This window comes from Saccostrea cucullata, unplaced genomic scaffold (assembly GCF_032062105.1).
Source record: "Saccostrea cucullata isolate Sc308-1 unplaced genomic scaffold, CSIRO_AGI_Scuc_v1 ctg4637, whole genome shotgun sequence".
In the NCBI taxonomy this organism is placed as follows: Eukaryota; Metazoa; Mollusca; class Bivalvia; order Ostreida; family Ostreidae; genus Saccostrea; species Saccostrea cuccullata.
Window position 1 is genome coordinate 32,059 of NW_026918190.1, and position 22,142 is coordinate 54,200.

The window sequence follows — 22,142 nt, forward strand, 5'->3', positions numbered from 1 at the left end:
GATTCCAAGATTAGACGAAATAGAAATAGTTTTGGAATGTTCGTTCATTTCCATCCGAACAATCAGGTGAACATTATATTTTCAGGCGAACCGGATCATGGAAAGGAATGAGTGTGGAGGGGAGGAGGTTGTCCTCATCCTGAAACCTTTTCAATGAACGTTAATTCTTACTTGCTGTATAAAATGTTTGTTGAAGGGCAAAAGCCTCCCCGTTACTGGAGGTAAACGCAACCTCCAAGGGCTACCCCAATCCAACCCTCTCCCCCAAAAAGAAATGAAAGAAATCTCTTTTCTGGGGTTTGGCTAGTCAAGTTTTTTTTCGGGTAATTTCTTTTTTTCCCCTTTTCAACATACCCTTTTTAAGAGTCAAAATCAGCAAGCATCGAGCATTGAATGGAAAGTCAAAATTTTATTTTTTCAAAAGCTTTTGGTATATGAAAGATTTTGTCCTACCTAATGCTAAAACACAATTAAAATTTTTTTTTGAACGTATGAAGGGACTGGTATCCAAGGAAATTCATTTCCTTAGCAACGGGCTCAAAAATCCATAGGAAAATCAATGATTTTTAGACATTTTTCTATGAATATTTTTTCTGAACGTGATAAGATAAGATATTTTGGTTACTTTATTTGTTGAAAGGTGGAATTACTTTATTCTTAAAACACAGGAAAAACAAAATTTCTGTACTGATATTGTTGCCATGACAACGGGAAAAGAACATGGCGTCAATGCTTATTAATTTTGCAAAAAAAAAGTTACATATGTTTATAACTATATACACAAAATCTACAACCACTGCTGGAAAAATGAATGTTGTGATCTTGTTACGGGTTATCTATATGTCATATCTATACAATAAAATTTGCAGGCAACTTTAGTAGAAAAAAGTTACAAATGGTTAAAATGTGTGATAATCTGGCATTTATAAGCTTTTTTGAAGGGGTGGGGGTAATTTGAATACATGTACAGTGTCCATTATATTGGTCATATTGGTTCTGATCAATGCATACTCATAATTTTACTATTGTTGATAAATAAATGCCCATTCAATTTCAAAAGGAATTTTATATTCCTCACAAACGAAACTTTGAAAGGGGGGGGGGGGGGGTAGTAATCACCTTGTTCACCGATCCATATGTATGTAAAATTTTGACTTGTCCATAACATTTCAATGAAGTGCCACTGAAAGTTCATACTTGATATTAAGATTGCTTGTGATCGAGAGATTGTCAAAAACTTGACTCAAGGTCATTTGAACAAGTTCAAGGTCATTGGTAGAAGAAAAGTGCAATCTTCGCCCATTCTGTAACATTCTAATGAAAAGACTTGGTTTCATCTCGGGAATTATTTTTGAACTGTAGGCTTCAAAGATTTAGCTTTCTGGTCCCTTGTAGCCCCATTTTTGTCATGACCTTGACCAAAGTTCATTTGGACATGTTTGACCTTGACTCAAGGACATAGCTTTTTCAAGGTCACTGCAGTAAAAGTGTACTATATGAGTTTGTGCTCAACACAACGGTTTTACTACTTATGACTTGAGTATTTGTCATAGTCATTTTTAGTATGTATATCTACACTAGCAAAATTTTAATAGGTTTCAAATTAATATTTGGACCTTTTTTTTTTGTAATAAAAAACATTTAATGCAATAGCAGGAGGGTTGGTATCATTTTATGAGCTTGCTCACAATAATTCTAGTTTATGAGAAAGAGTCACTATGACAGCTCACATAATTTTAAAGTTAAACCATGTCAATCAGGCATGTAGCATCAGGATGACATCCCCAACCAAACTTTTTTCTCAACATAACCTGATGTTTACCCCCACCCCCGAGTTTGGAGAATTTCCCCACTTTTTTTGCAGTTTTTTTAATGCCTACATGTACCCCACACCATGCACTGAAAAAAAAATAGTTGAAGTACTAAGAAGACTAGTAAATTTACTGTCCATACAATCACTACCTTAAAAGTAGTTTTACTGGGTATTGATTAGATTTACTAGATAAGATTAGTAAATCTAGAATTGATAAGTAACTTTCATTAGGTATTTAAGTATCTATACAACCCCCGCTCCACTTCTAACTATCTTAGACAGTAAACAGAAAGATTACTAATCACTACAAACGCTTTACGAGGCACACTAGTTAAAATCACAATGTATTTCTTTCAGTGTGCACTTTCAAAAACGATACCATGTCTGTCTTTGGTATTGAACCGATGATATATTCTCCTACTGTCCTAATTTAGAAACAATATTGCAGGACAGCTAAGACCTCAGTAGCTACTGATGCCTAAAATAAAAATCTGGAAGGGCTAAATATGTATGAATGTCTAAATTTGAACTGACCCTAAAAGAAATTCATTAAAACCCTATTGGGCAATCTTTGAATGGCATATATCGAAATTTTTATTGTACTTATATTTAAAAACATTTTGAAAGCAATGTAGAAATCAGAAGAGAAGGAAAAATATGAATATTTTATATATACATGTGTAAGGCCACACCATTAAAAATTTTGTTCGTCGGACCCGCGCGCTCGTATTTAAACAAAACGATACAAATAATATTAATTTAAATTTCCCGCATCATAGGAATTCTGTGCTATTTTCTGTTTCATTTCTGTTTATTGTATTTTTTATCTGCTTACTCTGTAAATCAGAAAAAATATAATTGTCCGCTCACATTTTTTCACGCTCCGCCTAAAACAATTGGCCAGAAAAAAGTAATAATATTATTATTTAACCACTTGCCCGCTTGTACTTTTTTTAAATCAAATTTCCGACGAACAAGAAATTAAATTGGTGTGGCCTAATACCTAGAGATACAAAACATATAAATTTGAGGAACATGTCGTCCGACTTTTAACTAGTTCATCATCATCATTTTTATTTCACTCACACCAACATCAGTGGTACATGAGGTACAATATATAGATTAGCGCTCTTTCTTTTTTCTCACAAAAACATTTTGTCAGTTTTGAAATTAATTAATCATTTAATATTGACCTTGTATTAATTATGATACTTCAAAATGCAGAATATAAAGATATGTTTCAGATTCTTCTACTATCTATTTATGAATCTGCATGCTAAAATTTGATAGTTATTAGATTTACATCAATAAAAAAAATGCTAACAGACAAACAAAGAGTGTTACTTTTGGATTGAACATTTTTATTTGATCCATTTTCATGAATACACTGTACAATTTATGGATCTATTTTCTGGATCCCCGAGTCTCCGGTAATACTATCCACTCACTTCCAGCATCAATGGTCTGTACTGTAATAATGTATTCTCATAATGATAATCTGAAAAAGTGATAAAATTAAAATGTAATAATATTGTACAGCTTTGCCTTCAGATACTTAGAACCATTTCTAGTTGAGCTTGAGCAATGATGATGAATGGAAAGCATGTTTATTGGAATCAATTAAATTCCAAGAGATCTCAATGGTTAATCATTTTATTTTAAAAAGTTAACGTTTTTACTAAATGTATTATTTACATGTTTTTCCTGTCTAATTCTATATCAGCTCATCCAATTCTGTTTCTGCTTCTTTCTGAGTTTGGCTTCAAAGTGCCGAATTTCATTCTAAAAACAGAAGTATACAACACAAAATTGAGACCGTATTGATTTTAGATATTCTTTAAATTCAAAAAACTTGTAATAAAAAGGTCAATTGGTTCTAGGTTTTGTCAAAACTCTAGATTATGGTTTTCATTTCTTTCCAATACCCCCCCCCCCCCCCCCCAAGAGACAAAAAATGGAGTATAGATATTCTTTTCATAAATTTACGTGCTTTAAATCTAATGATGCTTATTATTGAACCTAGTTGGCTTAAATTAGTTCAGTGGTACCGGAGAAAATGTTAGCTGAATATGAATTTTCTTTTATAAGTAAACACTGGATGACATCAGCAAAATTTTTTTTTTAATTAATTATTCTACTGTGGTATATATACAATTCAGTTACCACTAGTCCACTACATAATACACTTGTCTGTATCACAATACTTCCAAGGTAATCCCCTTTCCTAAACTAAAATATATTAAGTACAGAGTTAACCCCCTGCCCCCCTTTTTTTTTTACGGACGCCATAACAAACATATAGTCACGGGGGGGGGGGGGCAGCGGGGACACTAGCCCCCCCCCCCCCCCCCACTTTCAGATCTGGTGGGGCAAGAGTATGTCTATGCCCCCCCACTTTTTAATGAAGAACAAAATCACAGCTATTTTGAAATAATATTTAACCTCATTTTATGGCTTTTTTTTAAAGTTCAGCAACTGAGTAAGCATTTCTCTTGAAATAATAGTTGTATTATATAGTAATGTAATATCGTAATTAAATCGTCAAGACCTGTGCCGCCCCCCCCCCCACCTTTTTCCCAACATAAACTTTACTATAGGAAATGTTCATTGAAGGAATACTTGCCCCCCCCCCCCCCCCCGAAATTGGATATTCGGGTTTGTGGAACTTTCAATTTTTTTTTTTTTTTTTTGCTTGTCAAATAATTTCTGGCGTTGCCCCCCCCCCCCCCCCACTTTTAAGTTTGTGACTACGCCTCTGACAAAGGTCATTCCATTTTACAAATAATTCATTATAGTGTTGGTTTTCATAAATTCATAATTTTTTATGTAAAAAGCAGGTATTATCTTAAATGGTAAATAAAGATATCTATTATTATATACAGAATTTTTATTTACCCGACCATCACTCAAGTTATAATCATTATAGCTGGTGAGTGACTTGGTTACACACATGCCGTGAATACAACAAATCAAAATTAAACTAAATTCAAATTAAACTTTATAATTTGGGATACAGTTATGTAACTGATCATGACCAACTTTTTCACGTTAGGCCCGCAGAAACAATCTATGTTGGGGAATTTAATTTAATTTTATCATATTATAGTTTAATATCGGCAATATTATGGGGGGGGGGGGGCATACCCCCTCCTCCTGGTTCCTCATATAATGCATAATCTTTTCTTTTTAGTTATAAAATACTAAAGTAATGCTAACATATATACTAGTAATCAATCAGAATTAAATTGAAATACATAAGCAAAAACACCTGCCAAGTGTTACATATTTTACTGCATGGTTAATTTATGTTATACATTCTTCACTAACTGTTGTAATGGTAAATTGTAAAAATTTCAGTCACTCACCGTAATTAAGACTCATGAAAACGCCAAAACTGAGGGCTCAGACTGCTCCAAGTTAGTAATTTTCTGCTAGTCTTCTGTACACTGTTATTGAAAACAATGTAAGCAAACTACCGTTTATTCCTCCTATGTTAGAGAGCTTTACCAAAGGGAGGTAATTTGAAGCAAAAGTGACAGAAAATAATGGATTTAAATCAGTTATCATATATAACTGCTTTAGTTGCCTGCAGATTTTTTTCTTGATACTTCTAGAACAAATACTGTTTAATATATATTTTATGTTGATAAGCTTTAATGTGGTTGTAGATTTCTTATAGAGTACTTCAAAATTGCTGTTTTTTAAAGCAAAATTAACCTCCAAAAACTAGTTTTATTTATCAAAAGGTGAAAAGAATTTCAATAATCAACAGGTTTTAAAATAGAGTATTTTCATATAAATAAAATAATAATTAAAAAAGCTTTTATTAATGACTAGTGATAAAAAATTATTTGTTTAACCATAAATTCAAGTGCCATGATAAAGTACAAACCACGCTATTTGAAAGGTGCGTGGTTTCCATAGCAACAATGCGAAAAAATATTTTTGGCTTGCTTTTTTCTATTATACCCATTGTTCTGAAAATTTATATATGAGTTTTAACTAAATCTGTTAATATGCCACTTTCCACATTTTTTAACTAAATGCTCGATGCTTGCTGATTTTGACTCTTAAAATTCAATCCTCGTGCCTTACACATTATTACATGTACATGTATTTTTACTACATCGCACCTAATATAGATTTAACAAAAATATCTTTAGTACAATTGGATATATTTGAATATTTTTATCCCGTTTCTCTCATTGTTTTTGGCCATGACCAAAAAGTATGAGATGGCATGGATTGCTGAATTACTTTGTATCATTTGAGCATTATGAATATAACAATTATTTCTTCCGTCTTTCTGGCATATTTTTTATTCATTAATAAAATATGCATTACGTATATGTCTTCTTATTTATATATTTGCATTATTTTTTATTTGGGTTGTTGGTAGCTACACTTTTGTGTGCTACTCTTACAGCAATAGCGGATCCAGAAATCTTGAAAGGGGGAGGGGGCGACCAGTTTGGGTTCAGGGTAGGGGACCATGGCCACACCAAAAAAAAAAATATTTATTAAATCTTTTGTATTTTTTTTTTTTTGGACACAAAGGAGTTGCGGGTCCCCCTCTAAATCCGCTAGTGTACAGGACTTGCGTGTCATACAAGGGAGAAAGACACTCACACCTGTCTCTGCATTTCGTGAATATTGTATTTCGAAGGTGGCTAAATCATCGTATTGACTAAAAAACGGTTATAATTGGGGAAAGGCCTATGTATAAAATTGTTAATGAAAAGAAAATAAGTGCTGAAAGGTAACACTGTATATTTGCATATCCACTGCACTCTCCCACTATGAACATGTAGCCATCAACTGCGTTCACAGGACTATAGACGCAACTGCTTCTTCTATGAGTGCAATTGCTCTATCTCACTCCTGTAGGACAAGCTCTACTACAGTCTCAGTTGGTGTTGAGAAGTATATATACTAAATGTTTCGTAAAAGGACTAAATATCAGTTTTTGATAATATTTATTGGAAAAAAAAGAATTCAGAACAATTTAAAATTGCTGTTTGATAACTTTAAAATTTAATTTTGGTCAATGTATTTAATTGTAGTATAAAACTTTTTAAAAATTGAATAGAACTCCATATTTTTATTTTTTCAATCATGCATGTACAAAGAACGATAACTCTTCGAACTTGGGTAATAACATATAAAGAGATCTAGATCTATATCTTTTTCAAGAAAAAAAAATAAGAAAAAATACCAAAAAAAAAAAAAAAATCACAGAAAAGCATACTGGAGTAATAATCATTATAAAAGCATTCTCATTTTTATCATAGTGTTAAATTACTTATTTTTGTCAGATGATTTCAATAAGGTTGATCGATGACGTCACGACTGCATCAAAACAAAAATTAGGAGAATGTTATGACGGCGCTGCTTTTATCCAGATAACTGTGTTTGAGAGGGAAATACTTTATAAATTCTGATTTATTAGAGAAAAGGAGTATTGATCAAGTGTACTGATTTTAAAGCCGTATGGTTTTCTTTACTGAAGACAGAAGAAGCTGCGTCCTTATGTAAGTCAGGATTTCCTCTATATTCTTGAAAACATAAAAAAAGAATGCTAAATATAAGTAATAAACAACGATTATTTAGTGAACATGGCGTAATGAATAGCAATAGCTCTGCTGGCATATTTTCCATGATGCGCTAATAACAACGTAAGCAACATTTTTGCATCACAGCGATGCACTGAACCATGCACCAACTGAATATTTTAAGGCAAACGTCAAAATAGATAGTACTATTAGTATATGCACATTTTTTAGAAACAATTCCAGATTTTAAAGCAGCCACGCATGATATTACTTTCGGTCCAAACTTCATAATTCTTTCCCAAGAAAATTGACTTAGAAAAGTGTATTCTTCTAATCCTTCCCGCCCGGACAAGGATCAGTCGATTTTGATTCTAGTATCTTAAAAATACACCTCAGAAAGACCGACGAGTAAATGTTTCCATAAAACCACGAACTCAATGCATAGTAGAATTTAATCCGTACAACATCTCGAAGCGAGTGGGGTAGGGTATGGGAGGAACGTATACCTGTGAAGTGACTTTTGAAATCTTTTGTGAGTACATGTATCAATAGATAAAAGCATTAAGATTTTATTAAAATCTGCATGTTGATATTTCCTGTTTAAAACTGTCAGAATTCTATATAATGTATAACTTTAAAACTGATCAATTAGAACAGAAGTGTATAAAGAACAATTAAATAATCAATTTCATTTTTTTATTTGTAAATTGTATAAAATATCTTGCCATCTGATTCTTTGATAACAAATTGATGAAATGTAAATTTAGTCTGGAATGCATGAAGTATACAAATGTTCCGATAGAAATTATTTACATATATACAGAATAAAATAAAAAAAGATATCACTATATATATAGTACAATAAAACACAACCCCATCATGGAATGGCACATAAAATATAGAGTGCTTTAATTAATGTGTTAATAATTATCACTAAATGATATGTTAATAATTATCACTACAGTAACAGGAATATGTTCACAAACATAAAATATTCTTCTCACAACCTGTAAATATTAAACTAGTGTACAAATAGTGTGTCAATGCATTTAAAAAATTATATCATTTTGTAGAAAAAGAAAACAATTCCCCCCCCCAAAAAGAATATCACAAATATATCATTTTATAAGACAAATGTCTGTTGACAAAATTTTTGTAAAAATACATTATAAATATAAAATGTATACAATAAAGTTGTATTAACAAAATTTATCCAAAGTCCAACTGAAAAAGGAATTAAAGTAATGATACCTATTTTTTTTTAAGTAAAATTTTATTCAAGGATTATAATACTAGAACAATTTAAGGAGTCTTTTCTCTTGGAATTCAAAAAGGTGTTGATATGATACTGGAATGCAATGCACTAGCTGCAGAAAATTTGTGAAAATAAGCATGCTCAGTCGAAAAAATTGCTTTCTTAATCGTATGACACAAGGTATATAAAAATGTCACATAAACATATGGGGATATGACAAATATCATAATTGATATGCATAAATTGCTAGAATATACATATTTTAAAAATTCACATTTTGGTTAAACCATTCTTACCCATTCACTCCTCCAAATGCACAATAAATCATACATACACTTGATTAAAACGTCATATAGAAGTTCAGGAATCACACAGTCTTGCACAGTACACATATACAGGTCTACGATCTAAACAGCAGTACACAGATCAATGATAGAGTAAGGGAGAGGATCCAGGGGAATGGCTTCACAGTGATGGCTGAGTTCAGTACCCAGATGGTGTTTGGTAATTTGTATGGATTCACACCCGAGTCGAAACGTTGGGGACAGTTATCAACTGTAATATAAAGAAAATCCACGATCAATAATTTTAAAATTCTTTAATGGAACTGAGCTGGGTATATGATCTCTTGGTATTCTAATCACATCCCCAAATTTTATCCATATTTGTTCATATATTTTCCCACAGTAAAAAAAATCTCCCAAACCATTTGGTAACATATCCCTTGATAATTTAATGCTTTTTGGGAAGGAAATTGAAACCCAAACACAAAGAAAGAAAATTTAATTTCTTAAGTGAAATGAAAAAATTATATAACACAATGGCACATGCCAATTATTTAATATTATAACATTTTCTTTTAATTTTTTTTCCATACTTAAAATTAATGAAGATTAAAAATTCATACATTTTTAGAATAACATAAAAGTAAAAGCAAGAATTCTGTTAAGGGGGCTTAACCATCAAATATAACTAAATTTTTAAGATATGATATCTTCATTTTTGTATATCTTTATTTGGAACTCTTCTTCTTAAGGAGGTAAATAAAGTTTGAAAAAGGCCACAACCACCCAGCCTTCTTCAAGATTTGTTACTTACAGAGTCTTTCATTTTCGATCATTTCCAGCATTAACCCCGTGCCAGCCATCTGATAATCCGTGGCTTCCTGTTTCTTGTTACAGCGGGCATTCTGAGCTCGAGACATGTGAAGTGTAGTCCAGCTGGCTCTCTCATACACCTTTAATAAACAAATACAGAATAAAGATAACAAGGAGTCACTGCAAGAAATACAGTAAAACTCAGTTATAATGAAGTCACTGGGACTTATGAAATTACTTTGCTATATCCATAATTCGTTTTATCCATGTATGGAATTCGTTAAATTTAAATAGCAGGGGATCCAGAATAACTTGCTACATCCGTGAATTAGCAATATCCAGGTTTGTTCTAAACACGTTTTACTGTAACCCTGATATAACGTTTTTGTTTATTTTAAGAGTGTGTCTTTTACCCAGCATCTGAAGTTAGAAATGGCGTCTTCTTCGTCCCACGTGACCAAGTAGGACTTGTAATCCTCCATCCAGAACCCTACACAGGTTAACTCGTGATCCGACACATCTACAAAATACAGCAACACATTAGGTATATCGTTGACATTCTTTTCAATTTAAAATAAATACTTTTCAGTTGTTATGAGTTAAATAAAAAATTATATGTTATCTGTATATAATCAATAGTTTGTTTTTTTATGAAGATAGTAGGTCTTTTTTAAATTCATGAAATTCTGCCAAATTTAGGCCCCTAAAAAGTTTCCTTTCTCTATATAGAGTATCATTGTAATTTTTAAGGAATGATTCATTTATATGCCATTAAATTCATCTATATTTGGAATAATAGTATTAATTAGTACAGATACAATTGTGTTACTAATTTTGTACTGCACTATTTTGAATCCTAAAAAAATTCCTAACCGTAGTGAAAATATAAATCTGTTTTCAAATTCCAAAATCTAATGACTTTAAGTCTTAATTAACTCTGCCCACTCACCGTACTCTCCAATAGGCCGTCCCCTGTAGTCGACCGTCTCGCAGTATTCAGCGTCGACAAAGATTTTCGTCAAGTCGTTACTGCAGGACTTGATCTCGGACACGACAATGCGACAATCCACCTGTACACGAGGCTTCTGTGTTACTCCTCGAATCCTTGTCTGGTATTTTTCATTCTCTTTGTCGGCATTCTGGATAAAATTGTAGCGACCCCCAACAGGACAGGGGTAGGGGGTGGGAGGGTTCTCTGTAAAATATGGGACAATTTCAATCAGAGTGCAATTCATTTTATCATATCAATCATTCTGTTAATTTTTTTTCTTACAACATATAATCATTGGGGTCATTTTGGGGAAAAAACATTTATGGAACTCTAAAATTAGACATGGGGCTCACCCACTTTTCAGATTAGCCATCCGTATGATGTACGTCAAGTGTCAGTTACATTTTATAATACGAAAACAAGGAATACCTAGTTTTTACTAACTTGATCTTGAATACATTATTTTAACAAAATTCACTGACTCTCCATAAGAATTAGAAATGAGAGATCAATTTTCTAACTATATACATCCTTCATATAGATATTATTTTAAGAGTGTTCTCTTTTTTTTCAAAGAAAAGAATCTATTTAAAATTTCAGTTAAATTAGAATATATGTGTATCAGCTGATCCCTAGATTTCCAAAAGCTCTACTACTCTGACTTCTCACTATGAAGAACTAGACTTATTTTAACTTAAAAACATTTTTCAATTTGTCAATAATGCAAATAAATTTCATAAACTTACGGATGAGCACTTCGTATTTCCAGTCTATGATTTCACGATTGAAGGTGAAGGACATCCAGCTGCAGGCATCTCGGAACACCATCTCAAGATAATTAGGGTCCTTCAGTTCCGTCTCGGACAAGCGTCGTGCGGGCTTACCTAACATTCATAAAATACATCTCATCAACGACTCTGATATAATCTCAGAGAGCGATTTGAAAGACAAAGCATATTTGAATATTTCTACGAGTCTCAGACTTCTTTCTCCCCCAAAACTTTAATGATATTCTTATATCCTAAAATAATTAGTTATCTTTAAATTTGACAATAGATTTGGAGACTCTTTTTTTTCATTTCCAAAATTATGAGTGGACACAAACATGACAATTCGTACAAAAGTTCAAGAAAATATTACTAATTAATTTTGAAATAAATATCTGTAACATATATTATTCTTACCTATTCTGTATCTGACAATGCTGTGATGTCGAGGAACAATGTCCATACACACAAAGTCTACTTCACTGAAAAATGACAAAAGGCTTTCATAATCATATTGTTACAAACAAAAGCAGGGAAAATTCTAAAAAAAAAAATAATGTTTTGTTTTTGTTCATTTTAAAGGTGCATATGTTTAAATATTTTACAGATTTGTGTTGAGAATTCCACACTTAACATTTGTTTTAAATGATAAATTGAGTTGAAATGATTAATGTCCACAAGCATGAATAAATTAAAAATCAATCAGATATCCTTAATGAAATCTGCTCCTGTACCAATGAATTAATAATTTTTTTTATATCACGGAGTGAATTTTGCCTCAAACTCACCATTTCCCCACTAACACCTTGGTCATCAAGTATCGAGTTCCTAAAGTTTGCTGGCAGGAATAGAAGGCATCCTGAAACTCAAACTCGTTAAGTCCAGTGTGGAAATGGACGTGAGTTTCGTTGACGTTTACGTCAGATTTGAATTCAGGTCCCTGTGTGAACCAGGTCCCGGCAATGTCTCTGGGCAAGTTACAGCGAGGGATCATATACTGGGTGGGTGGAGCAACTGTCAAATTAAAATTAATTTTCAAAATTTTTTTATATCGGCATTAAAATTCATGTATTTTGTCAATGTAATTGATCTTCTCCTCTAGAATAATGAAAAGAATGTTTGGAAAAAAAACTGGACATTAAAGAAAAATCTGTCTAATTCCTAAATTTGTTACCTGCAAGTAAGTGATTACAGCAATATATTAAATTTACTCACTTCTTGTTAGAACTAATTTAAGAGGTCCCTTGTAAATTCCACTCAAACTTGTGCAGTCAGGAAAACGAGACATGACCCATCGAATCTGATTCTTGGCATCCTTCTGGTTTTTCAAGGTCATCTACAAATAAAATCTCCAACGATAATATAAATTTCTACAGTACATGTATTTCCGTTTTCTGTAAAATACACATTGCAAATCCTTGAGTGCAATAAATCTTATAATCAAATTTTTTTTACATTCTGTCTAGAAATAAATATTTTTTACCAAGCACTTGAACTTTTCTCTGGTATCCTGTTCCACAGTGTCAGCAACGGCAGCGAATGTGTAGCCGATTCCACTACGCACAGCGAACCATGAGCCCATACACTGGTATCTCACCTCTACAACATGTCATTAAAACTTTAAATCAAAATATATTCTTCTTTAAGATCATTCAGTAGTGCTTAATTTTACTTACATGCGCATCAAAAAAATTGTAAGAGTTATGTCCCTTTATCCAATTGATACATCAGGATAAAACAGAACCTTGATACTTACGTTCATTTTTTGACGTTGACACGTCATGACATTTGCGATAGGTCATGAGGAAGACTTCGTTGTCGACATATTGAGATCCGGGTTCTTGACAAGCTTTGATTTGACTGTCAGGGTGGTTACAGATACCTCCACCCCCCTGATCTACTTCATAAGAGAACTGGTACACGCCCTCAAATGTGGTCACACAATTTATCTTCTTTGGAGCTTGTCCTAAAAGAATTAATAAATCTTGAACTAACTGTCTCATACTATGACAGAATTAACTTTTCTTTCAAAATGACAATTTTTAAAATATAAAATTGTCAAGCATAAAAATGACCATTTCTATCAAATTTTGTCCATTCAAAGTAGAGTTAAACTTCATTATCTTAACTCAATGGGACTGAGAAAATAAATTTGAATTAGCCAAAGATTTGGGGTAGAATATCTAAAAATATTTAAGTACATTTTAAGTTGTAGTTGGGAGTTCCATTTCCACAGTATTTGAGTAAAGGGTTTTGAAGATATCGAAGTTCAACTGTATGCCAAAATTTATGTATTTTAAATACAAAATCAATTTCGATTGGGAATTCTTGGCATTGAAAAAAAATTTAATATGATAGATGAACCCTAAGAAATCTAACATGCTTTGACTTACTAAACATTGTGAAGGTAACGTCAGTGCTGGGCAGACCGTACCAAGGATTCATAGATTTACAGGAGGCATTGAGGGAAATCTGACTGCCGGACTGGGTCGTGATGCAGTCCTCTGGAAAACGGAACCAAACAAGTTAACTTATTATATCAAACAACTGCAGGTAAAATACAGGTAAAGCTTTGATTTTTCACTCATAGTTTCATTTTATAGTTTCAAAATGAATACATTGTATATTTTATCATTTTCATTTTATAGTGTCAAAGAGAATGTATTAGTTCAATGTAGTTTACCTTGCCTATATTGTAGAATGTTGATTGTTCTCCATAAAACGTCTACACACATGTAACATTTGTTTGTGAGACTTCCACCACTACAGAAAAGAAAAAATAGTCATTTGTATACATATGTATGGATGCAAATATTTCATTATTATAATATTACATAAAGTGAGCAACAGGTTAAAATATTGGGTTTCAATTTATGACTGTAGAAATGAGAACAAAGAACTTATTTTTTTAATCACAGAAAAACACACAAATCATATTATATTACACACTGTGCCTCAGTAACCTAAAAAATCTCTGTCAAAGAAGGTCAGATAGAAATCTGTCTTCCAAAGAATTGGAATAAATGAAGTTTCAAATTAATGCAGATCACGGGGGCAGATACCTTTTTTTCATTGTACATGTATCTAGTTACATAATGCACAACTCTAATTTCCCTTTTTTTCATTTCCTACACACATGCTCTGGACTGCATGCACACTCACTCACTCATCCTTAGACTGCATGATTATGTAAATACCAAGAGCTTCTAGTACTAATGCCATGTGGTCAATAATTTCACCAAATTAGAGAGAATAGACAAATATCAATAAATATTGACTGAATTTCAGCTTTCTGGGGAAAAAAGCAAAGTTAAACTAAACCTGTAAACTGGCCAAAGTGAATGGTCATCATCTGAATTATTCAACATAGTGCGAGAATAATTATTTTAATTTAAACTCTTTACTCTTGTCCTGGTTCATAAATTGTTTATAATTTAATTTCTCTGAAATATCTTTTAGAACATTGTTAACATTGTTCATTTCCCTGGATTTCCCTTTTGACCATTAACATTTCCCTTTTGACCATTAACATTGTAACACTGTTCATTTCTCTTAAATTTATTTCCCTTTTGACCATTAACATTGTAACACTGTTCATTTCCCTGGATTTCCCTTTTGACCATTAACATTGTAACACTGTTCATTTCTCTTAAATTTATTTCCCTTTTGACCATTAACATTGTAACACTGTTCATTTCTCTTAAATTTATTTCCCCCATTAACATTGTAACACTGTTCATTTTAACATTAACATTGTAACACTGTTCATTTCTCTTAAATTTATTTCCCTTTTGAATTTATTTCCCATTTTTGATTTCCCTTTTGACCATTAACATTGTAACACTGTTCATTTCTCTTAAATTTATTTACCTTTTGACCATTAACATAACATTGTTTATTTCCCTGGATTTACCTTTTGACCATTAACATTGTAACATTGTTGCCATCCTGCTGAAGGCCTAGGTTGGGGTGGATGAACAAATCCTCACAGTTTAACTCGGTGTCATCCTGATTGCTGTCCCACTTATCATTATTTACCAATGTTCTAATGTCTGTACCAGATTCTCTACTGTACCAGTCTCCGTGAAAGTACGCTGGAATGTTGCATCTTCCCCAAACTGTGTTAAGAAAAAAAAAGAAAAAGCTTTTGCAATGTTAATTATTTACTTCAAATGCATATCATAAACAGGCTATTGCAACCTATTTGAGCAATTATTCCCAACCTTTCTACACCTGTTACACATAAAGACACATACACACCTAGCTAATTAAACAAATCAGAAAAATCCATGAACTAAATTAAATGAAGGTATGTAGCTTACTATATTACCAAACATATAAAAATCTGCAAATTTTTAAGCTAAAAAAAAATCTTTTAAAAAATTCCGCTGATAGTTAATTTTGAAAAATAACACATTTTGAAAATCATTTCCGGGTGACTCACTGACACTTTGATGTTACGCATTTTCAAAATAATTTAAAGAATTTAAACGAAAATTGGTAAAATAATGCTTTTGAAACACAAAAATAATTCTAAAATTAAGTCTAAGCTAAACATAAATATACATCCGAATGTATTTACCTGTCACAGGTAAAAATAACAAAAGCAAAACCTTGGCGTCTTGCAACGCCGCCATTTTCCCAGGTGCAAATGGTAAGGGTAAAACAAGACCCAATCAACACTGAAAAGTCTCGATCAGCAAAACGCTTCAACTTATGTGTACTGTGAAAAATTATTTTTTGTTTTTATCCCTTTTTAAAGGCATGCAAAAGCGTTTTGAAATATATGAATTTTGAGTTATAACGTAACTTCAAGTTAATTGTGTTTTTCATCATTCTGGATTGACTAAAATATTTGAATTTGTAGCTTATGTAAACATTATCCTCAATTTACACCGATCATAAAGAAAGAGGACTGGTAGGCCTAGAATATCCACAGAAGTTGACAGACTCGGAGAGCAGAAGCCAGGGATATGGTATGTGATAATGTGACAGTTACTTTTTTTCTCAAACTGTGTCACTCTTATTTATTTATTGACCAAAAATACCCCTGCTAATGGGACTGAGATCTAAGAATAAATGAATTGTCAATTCATTTAGTAAATGTATGAAAACTGAGCTGTTACAGTGTTAGTGTTAAAATTAAATGATCATTAATTAATTCAGTATGGACTTAAGTTTTGTAGAAGCAGACACTTAGATTAAAGTACAGATACGCTTCAAAACTACATGGCAGTTATGTATATAGATCCCTCAGTTGATGAAAATATGATTCACAAAATAATGCTCTACATATATGAACAATATCTAAAACGAGGTAAATTATTGACATACAAGTTGCTGAATCAAGAATAACAGCAGGCTGGTTTAAAGTTAGTTAGAATAATCTAACTGTGTCTCAGGACAAGCCCTCATCACAGAATACCACCCATACACTCGCAATGTAGCAAAAAATTGCAGAATTGGCAATTGCTCCGAAACGATTTTGAAAGATACAAACGGATTTGCACTGAAAATAACTTATAAATTAATCAAAACAAATCTTTTTGGGGCTGTGTAAGTATTTAATCCTAAAGTTTAGTCTTAATAAAGATGAAAATTCAACTAATTTTCTCAAGGTTTTTTCTCGCTTCAAATTTACACGCCATGTTTACGTTCGGAACTCTCTTGATTGTTCATAGTAAATCACTAGTACAAGTTATCGCCCGTGTTTACTTTGCTACATTGTGAATACACGGAACGCATTCTATCGTTAAACCGGGTCCGTAGGACATTTATCATTTTAACGATAGAACATTCAATCTAGTTTAAAGTAATCATTTCATAAATGCTATGGTTGATACCACTAATCTGACCTTGTCAGCAAATACAATGATTTTTCCGTTATTTCCCAATCATAATAACGAGCACATAGTGGGTGTGACCTGTCGTCAGGGGATGCTCGCACCTCCGTAGCACCTGATCCCACCTCTGATATTTTGGAATCTGTGTTTGCTCTACTCTAATTTTGAATTGTTTAATGGACTTATGAGCTTTATAATATTGCAGTTCATCATCTCCATATAATTGCATATAGATACAGACCTATAATAATTCATGATTTCTTTAAATATGCAGTAAAACACACTTATAGCCAACACACTTCTAATGAATTGATGTTCATCATGTTTATAGTGAAGAGATTTTCATTCCCCAAGACTTCATATGGGATACTTCATTAACTTTATATTGGTTATTAATAGATAGTTGAAATAATATGTTAAAAAGGGCCTTTTTTAACATAGAAAAGCTCTTTAGTATTAAATTTACCCCAGATCAACCTTTTGCTATTGAGCAAATCAAGATTTGTTATTAAGAAGTATTAATTAATTCTATTTTATCCTAGGCTGAAAGAAAGTCACAGAACAAGTATTACCCCCCAGACTGGGACCCCAGTAAAGGATCCGTCAACAAATATGTCGGCCAGCACCCCCTACGAGACCGAGCCAAAAAAATCGCTCAGGGCATACTTGTTATTAGGTGAGTACACTTTGATCATCCAGGAAATAGAAAGGCTATATTTTATTTTACCCATAAATGGCAGTTTTAAATGAAGAAATTGTTGTTAGTAAATTTGTTAAATATTGCAATCTCCTTCAAGATTAATTGAAGCATTTATTTGATATTTGAATTTGATGTCTTGCCATACCATAGTACTGACAGAACAGTGGGGGCATATTATTAGATTAAAAAAAAAACATAACCTTTTTAAAACAGATTTTCTTATTGGATAGAATTAAAATGACATGCAGTATTATATATTTTTCTTCTCTGGATAGGTTTGAAATGCCGTATAATATTTGGTGTGGAGGCTGCAACAGTCATATTGGAATGGGAGTCCGCTACAACGCAGAGAAGAAGAAAGTGGGAAACTATTACTCCACGCCAATCTGGCAGTTCAGAATGAAGTGTCATTTGTGTGATAATTATTTTGAAATCCAAACAGACCCCCAGGTATATCATGGTATATTTATGCCTCCCTTGAAAGAAAGGAAGGCTTATTGCTTCGCTGCTGTCAGTCAGTCTGTCGCTTCACCAGGTTTATGTTCATTTTCTTGGCAGTGGTTGTACATACTGAATTGAAATTTGGTATACAGATTTTTAAAAAAGAATATCTAGTTCAAGTTCTGTTTTGGGAAAGATTGAGCCATTTTTGACAGAGTTATGCCCCTTGAACTTTGAAAAATTCCAATTATTTGCAATTTCCGTTTATTATTTTCACAGAGGTTAGACTCACTGAAATAAAATTTGGTATACTATACAGATTTTTTATAAGAATATCTAGGTCAGTTCTGTTTTAGGTACGATCGAGAATTTTTTGACTGAGTTATGCCCTTGGACTTAGAAAAATTCCAATTATTTGAGGGGAGAGTGGCATATTAAGTAAAATACTTATGCCACTCTCCCCTCAAATAATTGGAATTGCAAACATCTTGTGTTGATTCTTTTATTTTTACTATTTCTAATGATTTTTTTCTTTTAATTGCAAAATATTTTTTGTCGTTTGCATTCAAAGATATTTGAACATAAAATAATATCAATTGAATAAAATTGAAGCAAATTGAAGGATAAGAATCTTTCAGAGAATTTTAAGTTTTTGAAATATATCCATTTTTATGCTTATAAATTTAAATTTGAACAAGATCTTGTAATTAAGATTAATCTTTAACGTGTAATTGACTTTCTTTAGACCTGCCTCCTCTGTCATTTTAGAAGAGCAGCTGAAAAATGTAACTTTTATTTTAGCACCATGACTATGTGATTGTGAGTGGGGCCAGAAGAAAAGAACAGCGATGGGACCCCAAAGATAATGAACAGATTGCTACAGAAGGTATAAAACCACAGGCTGCGCTGTATGGGGCAGATATACCAAATGTAGTGTGCTTCTGTCATAGATTTCCCAATCAAAAATTTATAAGTTTAAAATTTATAATTATGAAAGAATTTTGCGATACTGTTTTAGATAAAGCTATTATAAAGAAGATGGCCAATGACCCCATGTTTAAGCTGGAACATACGAGTGATGACGTGAAGAAAGCGGCCAATGTACAGATGACCGTTGGTCAGTTAGAGGACAGGAGAAGTGAATATCGAGACGATTACATTCTAAACAAGATGGCCAGAAGTCAGTTCAGGGTAGGAATTATAATTTGTAATATACTTGTATAAATTTATAAAGTTTATTGGACCATATTGAGGTTAAAATTCTATCGTTAGGTAGCTTTATGTTTTTGAAGCTATATACATATTTGCTCCTTATTAAATTTGCAGCTTTCATTTTATTGAATGAACAAATTGTGTATACTTGTAAGTATTAAGAATTGATATCCAATTTCCTTGATAAGGCTAATTTTACCTTGAAAATAGCTAATTAAAAAATGAAACTGCGGGAATTGCAACACTGTATACCTAATCAGATTTTACAGTGGTACCTTGTAAAGTTTTTATTATGGCATACTTTTAGTCACATTTATTTGCTATCGTTATAGGAAGAAAAGAAGGCCTTGAAGAAAACAGCCCTGGAGGACAAAGATTTGCTGGAGAGGTCCTCACTAGATATTACACTTCTACCCGAGTCAAAGGAGGATGTTAAGATGGCCTCCCTCCTCAAATACAAGTCCACGGAAAGTATGCTTCTTTATCACCATACACAGTGATTTTGTGTGACTGTTTATGCATGTCTGTCTGTCAAATTATATAGATTAAAGAAGCTTTTACATCCATATACTTAACGATAAAAAGATTACTGTAGATTCCTAAATATATGCGTGGAAATAATTATCGCATTATTTCGCGAAAAGCACCACAAGCGTAATTAAAGTACATGTCTTTATTTTTATAGTGCTGAAATCTATATTAAAACTCTTGATCAACTGTCCATTCGCGAATTCTTATTCTCGTGATTTGCTGTTGAAGAGTCCATTCGTGATAAAAAGTAACGGTGTAAGATTAAAAAAAATATGAGCAATGAACATTCACGTGTCACTGAATTTGAAGGGTCTCAAGGGGATTTGATGAAGAGTGTAAGATTTTGAAAAAAAAAATAAAAATATAAAAGCCTTTGTAGCAAAATTTAGAAGTTTGAGAAAATTTATCAGAACAATTTCTTCATTTATACACAGAAAGTTCCCCATTGTCTATATAACAATTTTTTTTTACCATATTTCCAGCCTATGATGAGAAACAGAAACAGTTGAGGAAGGAAATTGAGTCGCAGACAATTTTTCAAAAATCTAACCAACCAAAGGATGGAAAAGAAACAATAAAACATAAACTGGCAGCAGCCAATAACAACAAACACTTGGGATTTAACAATTGTGAAGCCATAACGTATAGAACGTTGACCGAGAGTCAGAAGTTGTTCGGAATCCGAAAGAAAAATAACTTAAACAAGACCAAAAAAGACCATTCTCGATCATCGCAGGCCACAGAGCAGGCAAGTAATGAGGACGTAGAGATAAGACTAGCCCCAATTTCAGAGGAAACCAGTAGTGATAGTGTTATGGGACAACAAGATGAAGAATGTGAACAGCCCAAGTACAATGTTATCAACAAGGCACCATCAACGTCGAACGACATGTCTGGCCTTAATCTAGTCAACAGCTATCAGGACAGTGACTCAGATTCCGACTCCAAAGTCACTTAAAAATATCAAACGCTGATGTTATTTACTGATACTCATTGCATTCATTAAATTATTTGTTATTGCCAATAAATATGACTATTGCAGATTTTTTTTTTCATTTTAGCTCACCTAGCTATTTGTATGACCTGATCAGAATTTGTTTATGATATGTCGTTGTTGTAAACTTTTCACATTTTAGCCATTCTCAGTGACCTGGGCCAATTATAACAAAACTTCCACAAAGCATTTTAATTTTAAAAATAACTTTTTTTGAAGGGCCACATTAATTCAATGGGGGAAAAAATTAATGAAAATTTGATTATGTTTTAAAAATCTTCTACTCAAGAACCACTGTGCCAGGAAAGATGAAACTTTTAAACAGATCCTAGGTAGTTTAGATTCAAGTTTTTGGTCTTAATCTTTTTGAGGGTCATTCAAAAAATTTGTAGAGTTTTGCCCTAAATTTTTTATTTAACGTCATTTTAGATCCAAATTTGGTACACATATTTTAATAACAAATGCGAATAATTTGAGTAAAAAAATGGAAAAGTTTTACATAGACACATTGGAAAAATCTTTAAAAAGATCTTATGAAGAATAGCAAAAATGATTGGTCATGGGACTACGATTTAAAATTCAATAATAAACCAATTTTCACTTTTTATCTAAAGCCATCATAGGTGAGCGATGTGGCCCATGGGCCCCACCCACACACACACACACTGAGGAAATTGTTTATGATATGTATTGCAGTATATATACTCCTTAGCCATACTCAGTGGCACTAAATTATAACCAAGACCAAATTATAATTTTAAAAGTAACTTTTTTTTACATTAATCAAAAATTATTTAATTCTTTTTTATAAAACAATACTGAGACATAAATTTAGAAAGGCAATTTTAAACAGATTAGGTTTTACATTCAACTCAAATTTTAAATTTGGTCTTAAATCTTTTTTTTTTGATGTACGAGGGTCATTCAAAAAAGTTCGTAGACTTTT

General features: G+C 32.3%; 2 protein-coding genes and 1 long non-coding RNA gene across 3 annotated transcripts; 1 reads left to right on the forward strand and 2 right to left on the reverse strand.

Moving 5' to 3' along the window:
* Positions 1-3,181: 3,181 nt before the first annotated feature.
* LOC134258987 (uncharacterized) lies at positions 3,182-5,290 on the reverse strand. Its single transcript, XR_009990255.1, has 3 exons — positions 5,179-5,290; positions 3,509-3,595; positions 3,182-3,311 (listed from the first exon to the last, which is right to left on the reverse strand). It is a non-coding gene; the product is annotated as an uncharacterized LOC134258987 (long non-coding RNA).
* A 2,757-nt stretch (positions 5,291-8,047) lies between these two features.
* LOC134259061 (uncharacterized) lies at positions 8,048-16,144 on the reverse strand. Its single transcript, XM_062741666.1, has 14 exons — positions 16,058-16,144; positions 15,389-15,593; positions 14,159-14,238; positions 13,869-13,979; positions 13,232-13,441; positions 12,959-13,074; positions 12,691-12,811; positions 12,264-12,489; positions 11,893-11,957; positions 11,455-11,592; positions 10,667-10,912; positions 10,131-10,237; positions 9,719-9,857; positions 8,048-9,175 (listed from the first exon to the last, which is right to left on the reverse strand). Exons 1-14 carry the CDS (start codon positions 16,110-16,112, stop codon positions 9,021-9,023), a joined length of 1,974 nt encoding a protein of 657 aa, XP_062597650.1. The 5' UTR covers positions 16,113-16,144; the 3' UTR covers positions 8,048-9,020.
* Positions 16,145-16,274: 130 nt separating this feature from the next.
* Positions 16,275-21,243, forward strand: LOC134258996 (coiled-coil domain-containing protein 130 homolog). Its single transcript, XM_062741585.1, has 7 exons — positions 16,275-16,451; positions 17,861-17,994; positions 18,294-18,468; positions 19,261-19,345; positions 19,478-19,650; positions 20,004-20,142; positions 20,685-21,243. Exons 1-7 carry the CDS (start codon positions 16,449-16,451, stop codon positions 21,158-21,160), a joined length of 1,185 nt encoding a protein of 394 aa, XP_062597569.1. The 5' UTR covers positions 16,275-16,448; the 3' UTR covers positions 21,161-21,243.
* Positions 21,244-22,142: the final 899 nt, after the last annotated feature.